The sequence below is a fragment of the Ovis canadensis genome, chromosome 6 (assembly GCF_042477335.2).
Source record: "Ovis canadensis isolate MfBH-ARS-UI-01 breed Bighorn chromosome 6, ARS-UI_OviCan_v2, whole genome shotgun sequence".
In the NCBI taxonomy this organism is placed as follows: domain Eukaryota; kingdom Metazoa; phylum Chordata; class Mammalia; order Artiodactyla; family Bovidae; genus Ovis; species Ovis canadensis.
This window is the reverse complement of record NC_091250.1, coordinates 62152869-62165423: the sequence shown is the minus strand read 5'-3', so window position 1 is coordinate 62165423 and position 12555 is coordinate 62152869. Positions and strand designations below refer to the sequence as shown.

The following is a 12555-nucleotide window of genomic DNA, read 5'->3' as shown; positions in this document are numbered from 1 at the left end:
CTCATTCATTCCTACTTCTAACTATTCCTCAAACAGGCCAAGTTCATTCCCATGCAGGGCCTTTGCTCTTGCTGTGACCTCTGCCCAAAAGACTGCTCCTCCTGCCTAGAAGCAGCTTTCCCCAGTTGTCCCAAGCCTTCCTGCTCCTTGTCATCCAGCTCTCCAATCTTGGTCCCTTCCTGTGAGAGGCCTTTCCTGACCATCCCATCTAAATGAGCAACACCCCCCCCCCACACACACACACACAATCCATCATTCCTCTCCATTATATCTTCCTGCTTGACTTCCTCTGTGGTGCTTTACACATCTGAAATGATCTTGTTCATTATTTGCTTATATGCTTAGAGAAGTACCTGGCAAGCGGAAGGCACTCAGTGAACATGTGCTGAATGAATGGACGAATGCATAAACGAATGAATGGAAAATCTTACTAAGTGTTTTCTATATTAAGGATCCGAGCACCTACAGCCAGGGCACCCCCTCCTTTCAGTTACCAGGGGCAGAGACCACAAGAAATAACCCTGTGGTTGGTAACAACTTAACAACCAGCCAGCAGTTATATCCACACACATTGCTGGGCATGGTTCCAAAGCTAAAAGGCACTAATTGCTTTTATATAAGGAGGTAGAAACACAGTCCCTCCGTGTCCTTTAGTCCTGATGCTCTGCATGTCGGTGTCTGTCGCCGTGTTCATCGCTCCTGTCTCACACAGCCAGTTTGAGCTTTATTCTGCCTATGTCTGGGACGGTGACAGGTTCCTAGACAGAGGAGAGAGGAACTGTGTCCCTGTATGTGTGTGTCCACGTGTGTGTGCACGTGTGCAGAAAAGCAGTGACGCTCTGGGAAGGGTTAACTCGCAACCAGGCTGCCTGTGCTCAGGGCCCTACGGCTGGCCCAGGAATGGGGTGGGCCTGGAAGGTGGAGCGGGCTTGATTCACATCAGCTGCTCTTTCCAAGACAGGAGTGCAAATGCCTGCCCAGCTGGCCTGAGCGTGCTGAACTCCAGTCGCCTTTAAGAATGGTTGCAGGAGCCCACACCTGGCAATCACTCCCCCTACCCCCCTGCCTCTCCACAGCAGGTTGCATCTGGGAGACTATCCGGTCAGTCATTAGAGGAATGAGCCGAGAGTGAGCCGTTCACCAGCTTGCCAGCACTTGGTGGAAAGCAGCAGGCAAGCATGGAAGTGGTTGACAGCCTTCTCATGAATGAAAGCAACCTGACTCCCCCCTGTGAACTGGGGATCGAAAATGAGACGCTTTTCTGCTTGGATCAGCCCCGTCCTTCCAAAGGTAGGTGTCAGAGGCTGTTATCTGAATTCAGAAAACCTTAAGTTTGTGGGAAAAATCAGCAAAGGCAAGGCTGACTGTGAAAACAGAACACAGTCCTAATGAGACGAAGCTGGATAAAGTCATCTGCTCAGAAGTTTGGATGAGAGATCTAAAAGCAGAACTGAGTCCAGTGCTCTTGTTGTTCCCCATGGGAGAGTTGGGATTAATGTATAGGACTTGGGGGGCACAAAAGCAGCGGGAGGAGGAGCTGAAGTGGAGCCAGAGGGAGTACAAGTGTAAAAGCTGGAACTTACAGCATCGCAGAAAAGGCGCTGTCACAGTCTAGCTGTCGCCTTTCCTTGGGGGAAATCAGTGTGAAGAAGTGATTAAATCGAAATAATGCTTAGCAGCTAGGAAAGAAAGCAAATCACTGGAGGAGCTTTGTTCTTAAGAAAAAGTGGTTCCCCGAGTGAGTGATCCGTTAACAGACCAGCCTTTCAGAAGCAACTGAATCACTCTGTGCTCTCCTTGCTTTGTTTCTGCAAAATATCTAAGTATGGGGAGAGCTGGGTTCGGTGATGCACACCCCTGAAAATACAAACCGGCGGGAAATAAGTGTTCACTTGGTGTGCTAGGGTTTTAACATTCTGCCCTCACCACCTGCATCTCTCCGTCTTGTCCGGGTTCCTCCTTGCAGAGTGGCAGCCGGCCGTGCAGATTCTCTTATATTCCTTGATATTCCTGCTCAGCGTGCTGGGAAACACACTGGTCATTACGGTGCTGATTAGGAACAAGAGAATGAGAACAGTCACCAACATTTTCCTCCTCTCCCTGGCTGTCAGCGATCTCATGCTTTGTCTATTCTGCATGCCATTCAACCTCATCCCCAACCTGCTCAAGGATTTCATCTTCGGGAGCGCTGTTTGCAAGACCACCACCTACTTCATGGGTGAGTTGCTGCTGGTGCCTATTTCTGGAGTTTCACCCTTAATCAGTGAAACTCAGTCCCAGACCTTCCCTAACCCCTGACAGCCTCCACAGAGAAGCCCTGATGGGTGTACAGAACAAAACATCTGACTGTATGGGGCTGGGTACAAGGACAGAGGAGCTGGCTTTATGGGAGGGTCAGTCCTCATAACGCCCCAGAAGTCAGTCCCCAGTCTTAGGGGACCAGTTCCTCAAAGTGGAATAAGTTGGTAAGAAACTACAGAAGACACTGGTTTTGCTTGCTTCTGTTAGAAAGACAGACAGATTCAAGCTGATCTGTGCCTTCCTGGAAGGCATTGATTGTACTCTGAGCTCTACCCAACCCAAGGCATGGTTTTTGGGGTGACCAGACTGCTGGAAGAAGGCTTTTTCTGCTACCATTCTGGTGCTTATAGGGAACAGGGTTATTCAAAATCCAGTTTCACCAGAGGTCTAGATTCCCTTCTCAGGATTCACTTTCCAGCCTGTTTTCACAGAGGCTGGGACCATCTTAGGCAGAAAGAGAGAGAGAACCTCTACCACAAATACAACAAGTTGAATTTGCTGCCAGTGCCTAGGTGGATAAGCTGACCCTGATTGACTGAGATATGCAGCTCGCTGCCTTTGCCAATCAGAATGATGGTGATGATGAAAAATCATAAGAGCTAATGTCTTTGAGTACATTTTTTTTTTGAGTACCAGATGTTCTACTAATTGCTTTAAGTTTTTACTTCCATGATCATACTTTATCTCACAACCACTCTATGAAGTATACACAGTTATTCTTCCCTGTCTCACTGAGAGGGGAACAGAGGCATAGAGAGGTTAATAATGTGCCCAAGGACACACAGGTGGTAAGCCACAGAGCTGACTTGAACCCCAATTGGTGGCCACTACAATGGCGAGTAAATACACAGCCTCATTTTGCCAACTGCTGTGGCTCATCTGAGGCTGAAACAAGGCATTTCTCTGGGCCCCTCCACCTGCCAAAATGCTTCCTCTCTTGCCCATTCTGAGAGCTGGTTGCGGGACGGGGAGAAGAGGTGGGAAATGAAGAAGGAGTTGGTTGTTCTGACCTAAGCCCTGCAAAATACGCAGAGCTGAGCTGCCTAGGGCAGCCTTCAGTGACCAGAAAGCTTCAAAAGCCTTTATTTCTTCCAACTGAGGAAGCAGGATCCAGCGCTGACAAAACGATGATGAATGGCTGATCTACATGCCATGGACAAATAACCGAGAAAGTGCCAGGCTGGGTCCAAGTACTCGAAAAAGAAAAATGGACTCACAAACGAAAAGGATTGTTGTTAAACAATGACGCAATAATAATAACCAACATCTCACAGTGCCTCAGGCTTTCAAGGGCTGTCTGTATATATCCTACGGTAATATTTAATCATTTTAACCAGGGTTTATGAAAGGAGATTAAAAATGAGTCCTTGTGTAGTTGCACAATATCAGTGTGCTAAATGCAGCAGTTGTTCACTTTAAAATGATTAATTTTATGTTATATGAATTTTACCTCAATTAAAAAAATGTTTTAAAATAGCTGGGGTCTGAGGCTAGGAACCTTAACACTCTTTCTGAAAATACCCAGTACAGACTGTTCTAGAAAATGAGAAGCAAGATACTTCTAAAAGTGTTTGCAATACTATAATGGTTTTGTTGGATTTCTGATTCCAGTCATTTCAATTCTCCCCTAATTTCATGTTCTTAACAATTAACACGCATTAAATTCCTAATACATAGCCAAAAGGGCTTCCCAGGTGGCTCAACGGGTAAAGAAACTGCCTGCAATGCAGGAGACACAGCAGACATAGGCTTGATCCCTGGGTTGGGAATGACCCCTGGAGGAGGACATGGCAATTCGCTGCAGTATTCTTGCCTGGAGAATCCCACGGTCAGAGCAGCCTGCCAGGCTACAGTCCATAGAGTCCCAAAGAGTCGAACATGACTGAAGTGACTGAGCATGCATGAACGTAGCAAAAAAAAAAAAAAGCGCTTGCCTGATGCTGGGTTTATAATTACCCATTATAAGGCTGAGCACCGAAGAATTGACACTTTTGAACTGTGGTGTTGGAGAAGATTCTCAAGAGTCCTTTGGACTGAAAGGTGAGCAAGTCAGTCAATAAAGGAAATCAATCCTGAATACTCATTGGAAAGACTGACACTGAAGCTGATGCTCCGAAACTTTGGTCACCTGATGTGAAGAGCTGACTCAGACTCTGATGCTGGGAAAGACTGAAGGCAGGAGGAGAAGGCGGGCAACAGGGGATGAGATGTTTGGATGGCATCACCAACTCAATGGACATGAGTTTGTGCAAGCTCCAGGGGATGGTGAAGAACAGGGAAGCCTGGTGTGCTGCAGAGTCGGACATGACTAAGAGAGTGAACAACAATAGATTTCACTCTGAGAAGTTTGGGGCTGTATTCTCTAATCCAAATGTTATCAATTCCTTAGGGTAAATTCCTATAAAACAGCAAATCCTATCTCAGAACCTGAGTTCTTAGCTATGGTTTTGGGGTTCTAGATTCTTTTAAGTACGGATATTCCCCCTAGAAAAAGGATATTTTTATACATAGTTTCACAAAAGGCCCCAGGCTAAGAACTTCTCCCAAAGTTAGATTGGGATTGATTTGAAGGTTTAAGAAATCATGGTAAGAGATAAGAGAAGGATCAGCTGAATTTATGGATGAAGAATTAAAGGGAATTTTACAGGGATAAGACATTACAATCATTATATATGCACACAAAATACAAAAATTAAGTTTTTTGACTATCCTGTGAGTGTATCCTTTTGTTGTTGTTCAGTTGCTCAGTCATGTCTGACTCTTTGTGACCCCAGGGACTGCAGCACACCAGGCTTCTCTGTCCTTCACTGACTCCTGGAGTTTGCTCAAACTCGTGTCCATTGATTCAGTGATGCCATCCAACCATCTCATCCTCTGTCATCCCCTTCTCCCGCCCTCGATTTTTCCCAGCATCGGGGTCTTTTCCAATGAGTCAGCTCTTTGCACTAGGTGGCCAAAATATTGGAGCTTCAGCTTCAGCATCAGTCTTTCCAATGAATATTCAGGGTTGATTTCCTTTTAGATGTGGTGTTTTGATGTCTTTCTCACTGATGATGAATGTTTGATGAATATTCCTTCTACAAAACACAGAAAAGGAAAAAGAATTAGAAAGAAGACCCCATTCCTCCTACCCCAAGAAAAACATCAGTTACAATATGGGGATTTTCCCCTTCATCCTTTTTCATTAGGTATTTTTTCAACACTCCATTTTGAAATTTAGAATGTTTCACTCAAAAACAGTCTGTGTACTAGAAATTCTCAGGAAGAGTCTTAATGTTCCCATCTCAGACTCCACTGAATTTTTGGAGTCACTGTCCTTGAGAATATTGGATTAAAAGGTCCACTTTATGCAGATCATGCTCAAAACTAAAGCTGTTCTACAGGTCACTCAGAAACCTCTTCTGTGGGGTAAGAACATAGTTCATCCACTTAGTTATTAATTAATGAGCACCTTCAGCCTAAGAAGGAGCTAGGTTGTAATCAAAGTTCAATAAACTTATCTAAAATACATTGGCAATACAATGTATTTGCAAATATATTACTTGAACTGCCTCAAATCCTTTTGGGAACAAAGTTGGGAATAAGTCATTTTTTAAAAATATACATACACAGTATTTCTTTACCTTCTGAGTATTTTCCTTTACTATCTATCAAACCTGTGTAGATCAGGTAAGCTTAAGCTTATGTGCAAATAAACTTCGGATTTCAGAGCTGACGTAACCAACTTCTTTGTTCCTTTCCCAGGCACCTCTGTGAGTGTCTCCACCTTTAATCTGGTCGCCATATCACTGGAGAGATATGGTGCAATTTGCAAACCCTTACAGTCCCGAGTCTGGCAGACAAAGTCCCATGCTTTGAAGGTGATTGCCGCTACCTGGTGCCTCTCCTTCACCATCATGACGCCATACCCAATTTATAGCAACTTGGTGCCTTTTACCAAAAATAACAACCAGACTGCAAATATGTGCCGCTTTCTACTGCCAAGTGATGTCATGCAGCAGTCCTGGTAAGGCCACCTGGGTTTATTTGTTTACTATAACTTGATAGAATTTTTCAGTTTCAATAAAAACTGGAATGTATTGTCCAGTGTCTGCGGGATCAGTTTCCTGGAGACTTTTTGAGAAGATTTGTCTTAACCTCTTTCTAGAATGATAGAATAGAGCAAACATTTTGAATGTTGTATTTGAAATGCCATTTGCGACCCCATGGACTGTAGCCTACCAGGCTCCTCCATCCATGGGATTTTCCAAGCAAGAATACTGAAGTGGGTTACCATTTCCATCTCCAGGATACCTTCCCGACGCAGGGTTTGAACCCGGGTCTCCCAGATTGTAGGCAGATGCTTTACTGTCTGAGCCACCAGGGAAGTCTCTGAAATGCCATACCTGTATTAAAATCAACTAGTCCTCTCAAAACCTCATAGGGTGGGTACTATTACTGTCCCCATTTTACAGATGAAGAAACTGAGACATGGGGAAGTTAAGTTGCTCAAGTTCCCAAACCTAGAAGAGACGACAGAGTGTCTGGGCTTAACCACTATGCAGTGTGCTTCTGGATAGTCTAGTGAGGATCTTGGCTGAGACAGTGGAAGAGCTCTGATTTTCCAAAAACTGGAGATGGAACCGAGGAGTCCAAAACCCCAAATCCCATGTGATTTTTCTTAGAGCAGAGTTGCAGTAGTGGTGCTTACACAGAACACTTTACTAGAAATGCAAAGGTGTGCTATCTGTTTCTTTGCTCACTAGCGGGTGATGTTGGGCAAGTTTATATAACTTCCTTGACATTCAAGCTCTTTACACAAAGATTTAAGAATAAAGATACCTTTTAATCTACATCATTAGATGGATGTGAGATTCAAATAAGAGAATGTTTATGAAAACGTCATTAGATATATTCAAAAAGGCTACACAAATGCAGGGCATTATGTTTACTAATTCCCAGCATGTTTTAGAAGCAGAGGGCTAGACATTCAAAAATGGCTCAAAACCAAGATAATTTCTGCCTTCTTTGCCTTCCTTTTTTTCATTTCAACCAAGACACACACACACTCAAAGAATTATGTTGCAAATGAGGGACATTTCCAAGACTTGAAAAGAAATCTTATCAAAACATGTCCAATTGAAATGAGAAATGGCTCAGCCACTGTGAGCCTCTGACAATTTTATGGCCTAATTGTGTAACCTTACACATGCCAGACTGCAAAAGTGATTTAGGGGCCAGACTCAAGAAGAAGGAGGCTGCAGTTCTTCAGGAATCAAGCGTGTTTAGAGAAAGCATAACTCTGGCCCGCCAGGCACTAGAACAAGTTTGCCACTGTGCCTAATGGGTTGAAACAGCCAGAATACTTTATTTTGCAAAACCAAGGTTTTCCAGCATTGCTGCCTATGCACTTGATGATTCTGATGCTATAAAGTCAACAAATGGTATTAATCTATTGTGATGCTTAAGAGCATAACGTCTAGAATCATATTGCTTGAGTTCAGATCCCAGCTTTGCCACTGGCTGTGTGACTTTGGACAAATTATTTATTCTACCTGTTTCCTAATCTGTAAAATGGGTATTAGGTTTATAGTCCCTACTTCAAGAATTATTATGGGGATTAAATATAGTAATATATGTACCATATTGAAATTAAATAATTTAATAAGTCATCAATGAATATAAACTCTTATAATTTTATTATTATTATTATTTCAGTAACAGCTTTACTGAGGTATTCAAATATTCTCATTGGCTTGTTTTTATTAAGCTCTCATTAGTTTTAAATGTAAACTTGTTTCAGGCACAGACTTACACCAAAGTTTTCCAATTTAACTAGTCCTTCATAAGAGACTTTATCTGGGAGAAAAGAAGTTAACATTTTCTAATGACTGAACCTCCAGACATGGAATTTCCAAAGATATTAAATACTGGTAATTAATGTGTTTGCTCCAACTCATTAAAATGGAGATGAACCCTGTTTATTCCATCTCATCTTAGTTTGAAATGCTGGAGTTGCTGGTTATTGGATTGCTTTTTATTTTATTAGGCACACATTCCTGTTACTCATCCTCTTTCTTATTCCTGGAATTGTGATGATGGTGGCATATGGATTAATCTCTTTGGAACTTTACCAAGGAATAAAATTTGATGCTAGCCAGAAGAAGTCTGCCCAAGGTAACTATCTTTTATCTGTTGGTTTATGCCAAAAGATTACACAAGCCTTGTTTTCTATAACTTAGATATACCCAGAGTATTTCAAAATACTTTTCAAAAGTATTTCAAAATGTTTTTCAAAAGTATTCTTAGGAGACTCTGTGTCGTAAGGCATGCTCATGAGACCCAGTGTCTCTGTTTCCTGTGGAATGAAGAAATTATTTCTCCCAAAAGGGTACTAAATGGAATAAAATGAGATAATATACCCATTGCCCAATTACAAGCTCAGGGCCCATAGGTCCAGGGTCTCTGTGATGTTGTATTCAAATGGACCCCCTCTGCAAACAAAGCAAATTGTCATTCCAGGTGCCATCCTCTCCTCCCCTCTTCACTCCCACCCTTTACTCCCTATATAGCTGCCATGGAGCCTCACATCTCCCCCTCTTCCTTTTTTTAATGTTTGGGCCTGCATGTTCGTTTTCTTTTTGGCTGTGCTGGGTCCTCATTGCTGTGCAGGCCTTTCGCTAATTGCGGAGAGCAGGGGCTACTCCCCAGCGGCAGTGTGTGGGCCTCTCTTTGTGGTGGCTTCTCTTGTGGAGGATGGGCTCCAGAGCTCCAGGTCTTCAGCAGCTGCAGCACGTGGGCTCAGTTGTTGTGCTCCTGGATTCTAGGGCACAGGATCAATAATTGTAGTGTCCAGGCTTAGCTGCTCTGCAGCATGTGGGACCTTCCCTGATCAGGGATCAAACTCATGTCTCCTGCATTGGTAGGTGGATTCTTTACCACTGAACTACCAGGGAAGCCCACCCCCTATCCCTCCCTTTCACTACAGCCCACTCTTCACTGAAACTTACCCCACATCTTTGTTGACATCACTCACCACCCCTCTCACTCCAGCCTTCTGCTCAGCTCTTGACCACATATACACCTAGAGTCTTCCTGGCTGTTGTTGATTTTTGCTCATTATGCAGTAAAAGCAACCTGGAGGTTTCCCAAGCAAGCAGAAAACTCCCCACCTTGAGGAGCTGGAATAAGAGTGTGAATACTCATTCTTAAACACATTTTTATCCTTATCGTCTACACACATAAAATATTATTTTACTATTTTAAATTATGCTCATTCTATACTACACATTTTTTAATTAGTTTTAAGTAGCATTTCATTTGGAGGAAAGGAGTAGTATAGATCAATACCTACCCATGTTAGTGCAGGCCCAAGGTGGCCTGTCAAGGAATACAGTTCAAGTGTGGTTTAGCCCCTGGATGGAGGGGGCAGGGATTCCATGCCCTCTGTCTGGCATGACCCATCCCAAAAAATAAGTGACGTGGCTTGCCCACCCAGAAGGGAAGCGGAGCTCGAGCAGCAGCGGCAGGTACGAGGACAGCGACGGGTGCTACCTGCAGAGGCCCAAGCGCCCCAGGAAGCTGGAGCTGCACCAGCTCTCCACCGGCAGCGGCGGCCGGGCCAACCGCATCAGGAGCAGCAGCCCTGCGGCCAACCTCGTGGCCAAGAAGCGCGTCATCCGCATGCTCATGGTCATCGTGGTCCTCTTCTTCCTCTGCTGGATGCCCATCTTCAGCGCCAACGCCTGGCGGGCCTTTGACACCGCCTCTGCCGAGCGCCGCCTCTCGGGGACCCCCATCTCCTTCATCCTCCTGCTGTCCTACACCTCGTCCTGCGTCAACCCCATCATCTACTGCTTCATGAACAAGAGGTTCCGCCTCGGCTTCCTGGCCACGTTCCCCTGCTGCCCCAACCCCGGTCCCCCAGGAGCGCGAGGCGAGGCCGGCGACGAGGCGGAGAGCGGCACCACGCGGGCGTCCCTGTCTAAATGCTCCTACAGCCGCGGGAGCGCCTCTGCGCCGCCCCCGTGAGCGCGTCCGGGCCGCCGGGGAGGAAGCATGGAGGCAGGGACCGAGGGAGGCAGGGACCGAGGGAGGAAAGGAAGACAGCCGGAGGAGGAGGCAGGAAGTGAAGGAAGGCACCGGTCCCAGTGGGCGCCATTCCTCGTCTGCCTGGCACCCTTCACCTGGGTTCCAGGGGAACACTCCAAGGGCAGGGCCGAGACTGGGGCCCCCGGCGGGACGTTTTCAGTAACATTCACCATCAGAAAACCTCAGCAGGCCGATGACAGGCGTTCACCAGGGCTCCTGCTGCACATTGCTAAGCACGTGTTCAAACGGGGATTTGGACCCCACTGAGCTTTAGAAGGTTCTAGAACATCCCAGGCGGCTCTTAACTCCTCTTAGTGACACCCTTCTATGTTCTGCTGCTTCTGCTGGTGCGGAATTGTGGAGGCTGCTTTGCGCCTGAGGAGTCCATCCCTCTTTCAGGAACATTCTGTAACCACTCACCTCACCACGACCACACACGAGAACAGGAAGCAAACCCTCTTCTGGCCATTTTCTGTAGCAAGAAAACAGCCTGACCTGTTCTTCTTGAGGTCAGTCAAGGACATTCAGAGACATCAGTTGATGTTGTCATCAGAACAGCATATGGAACATTGTCTAAAGGATGGAATTTGGAAAAAAAAAAAAAGGATGGAATTTGGAACTTATATTTCTGAAAAGAGTATGTAGCAAGTAACTGTCTTAGCATAAGGGATGTTGAATGCCAGGAGGCGCCAAGAAATATTTTTCTAATATAATAATATATATTGCTTAACTCTACCTTTTCATGGTGGTATTAAACCCCATGGCTGCTTTGCCTCAACCTCATTTCTCATCCTCATCCTCCTTTCTGGAAAGACCTCCAAGTCCAAAGGAGAGCTGTAATGTATGTGTACCTGGCCAAGCTGGAAACTCGGAGAGTTGGGCCCAGAATAAAAACTGGCATTCTTGGACTCAACTAACAGATAGACAAAGCCATCTATGCCTTTAGATACAATCTATGTGTTTGTTAATATTTGTAGTAATTTTATGTGTATATGAAACATGAACAGAGCAGTATGTTCTTTACATATAAGTATACTCTTTGGTGTATTTAAAAAAAAGAATAGTGGATGGAGGTTGCATTTGAGAAAGTATTGTCATTCTACATTCCTGTACCACAGTTGGAGTTTCATGTGAACTCTTTCGATTTGAAAAATTGGTGTTGAAATTTCTCTTCTCCAGTGTAGAAATCCCAACTTAATATAAGACATGAGCTATACACTTAGATACCAGGAAGTGCATTTCTAAAACTGCATGTGTCAATCCAATCCAGCCTCTTTCCTTCCCTCCCTTTCTTTCCCTTCCTCCCTCTCTGTCTGTCTCTCACTCTCTTTCATAGTTTTCATGCTTCCAAGCATCTGAGAGGTGAGCTTTTCTTTTTCCTGTTTGTGGGGGTCCATGACCACCCATTGATCCATACCTGACAGACACTCTTTGTGATGCACAAAGGCTAGTGATTTTTCTATTATCAAAAAAAGAAAAAAAATCTATAGTGGGGGGAGGGGGATCGGGTAGTACAGAGTGGCAGGAAGTGATCACGAATAGGGGAAGGGATGTAGTATATCTAACAAGAGTGTTGCCTTTGTTGTGTTTTTGCCAAACAGGGTAGAGAGGATAGTGTGCTAACAGAAGAAATTATTGAGGATGTGAACATTTTTTATAGGGGACTTTCCAAGTCAGATGTTAATTTTTCTACTTCTCAGATGGCAATCTTATTTTCATACTTCAAACCAGTCATCTCTGTCAAGAATTTCAAGGTGAAAATTCAACTTACTAAAACGTGCACTGCTAAAATAGTAATGATAAAAGATGTAAAAAAGAAAGATGTCTCCAATATTTGAGTGAATCCTGCAGAACTTAACAATTTTCCTGCCAGAAGAAGAAGCCTTCCCATCTGACAGTGTTAGCATATAAATGAAGATTAATTAGCCTCCCTGCTCGCCCCACCCTTATTGGAAACCTCTGGAAATACCAAAGGTAACTTAACCTAAAAATAGAGTCACCAGATTTAGCAAATAAAATACAGGAAGTCCAGTTAAATTCTAATTTCAAATAAACAACTAATAATTTTTTTTAGTATGAGTATGTCTCATGCCCTAAAATACATCTTGTGTTTTATCTGGCAACTCTACTTTAAATTAACTTTAAAAGCACCTAAGAACATAAACAAGATTTCCCCAAAATAGA

The 12555-nt window shown here is 44.2% G+C and overlaps 1 protein-coding gene across 1 annotated transcript; it reads left to right on the top strand.

The window, feature by feature from the left end:
• Window positions 1–954: 954 nt before the first annotated feature.
• CCKAR (cholecystokinin A receptor) lies at window positions 955–11854 on the top strand. The gene is made up of 5 exons (XM_069593817.1): window positions 955–1290; window positions 1967–2218; window positions 6046–6307; window positions 8330–8457; window positions 9779–11854. The coding sequence occupies exons 1-5, from the start codon at window positions 1179–1181 to the stop codon at window positions 10309–10311; spliced, it is 1287 nt and encodes a 428-aa protein (XP_069449918.1). The 5' UTR covers window positions 955–1178; the 3' UTR covers window positions 10312–11854.
• The last annotated feature ends 701 nt before the right edge of the window (window positions 11855–12555 follow it).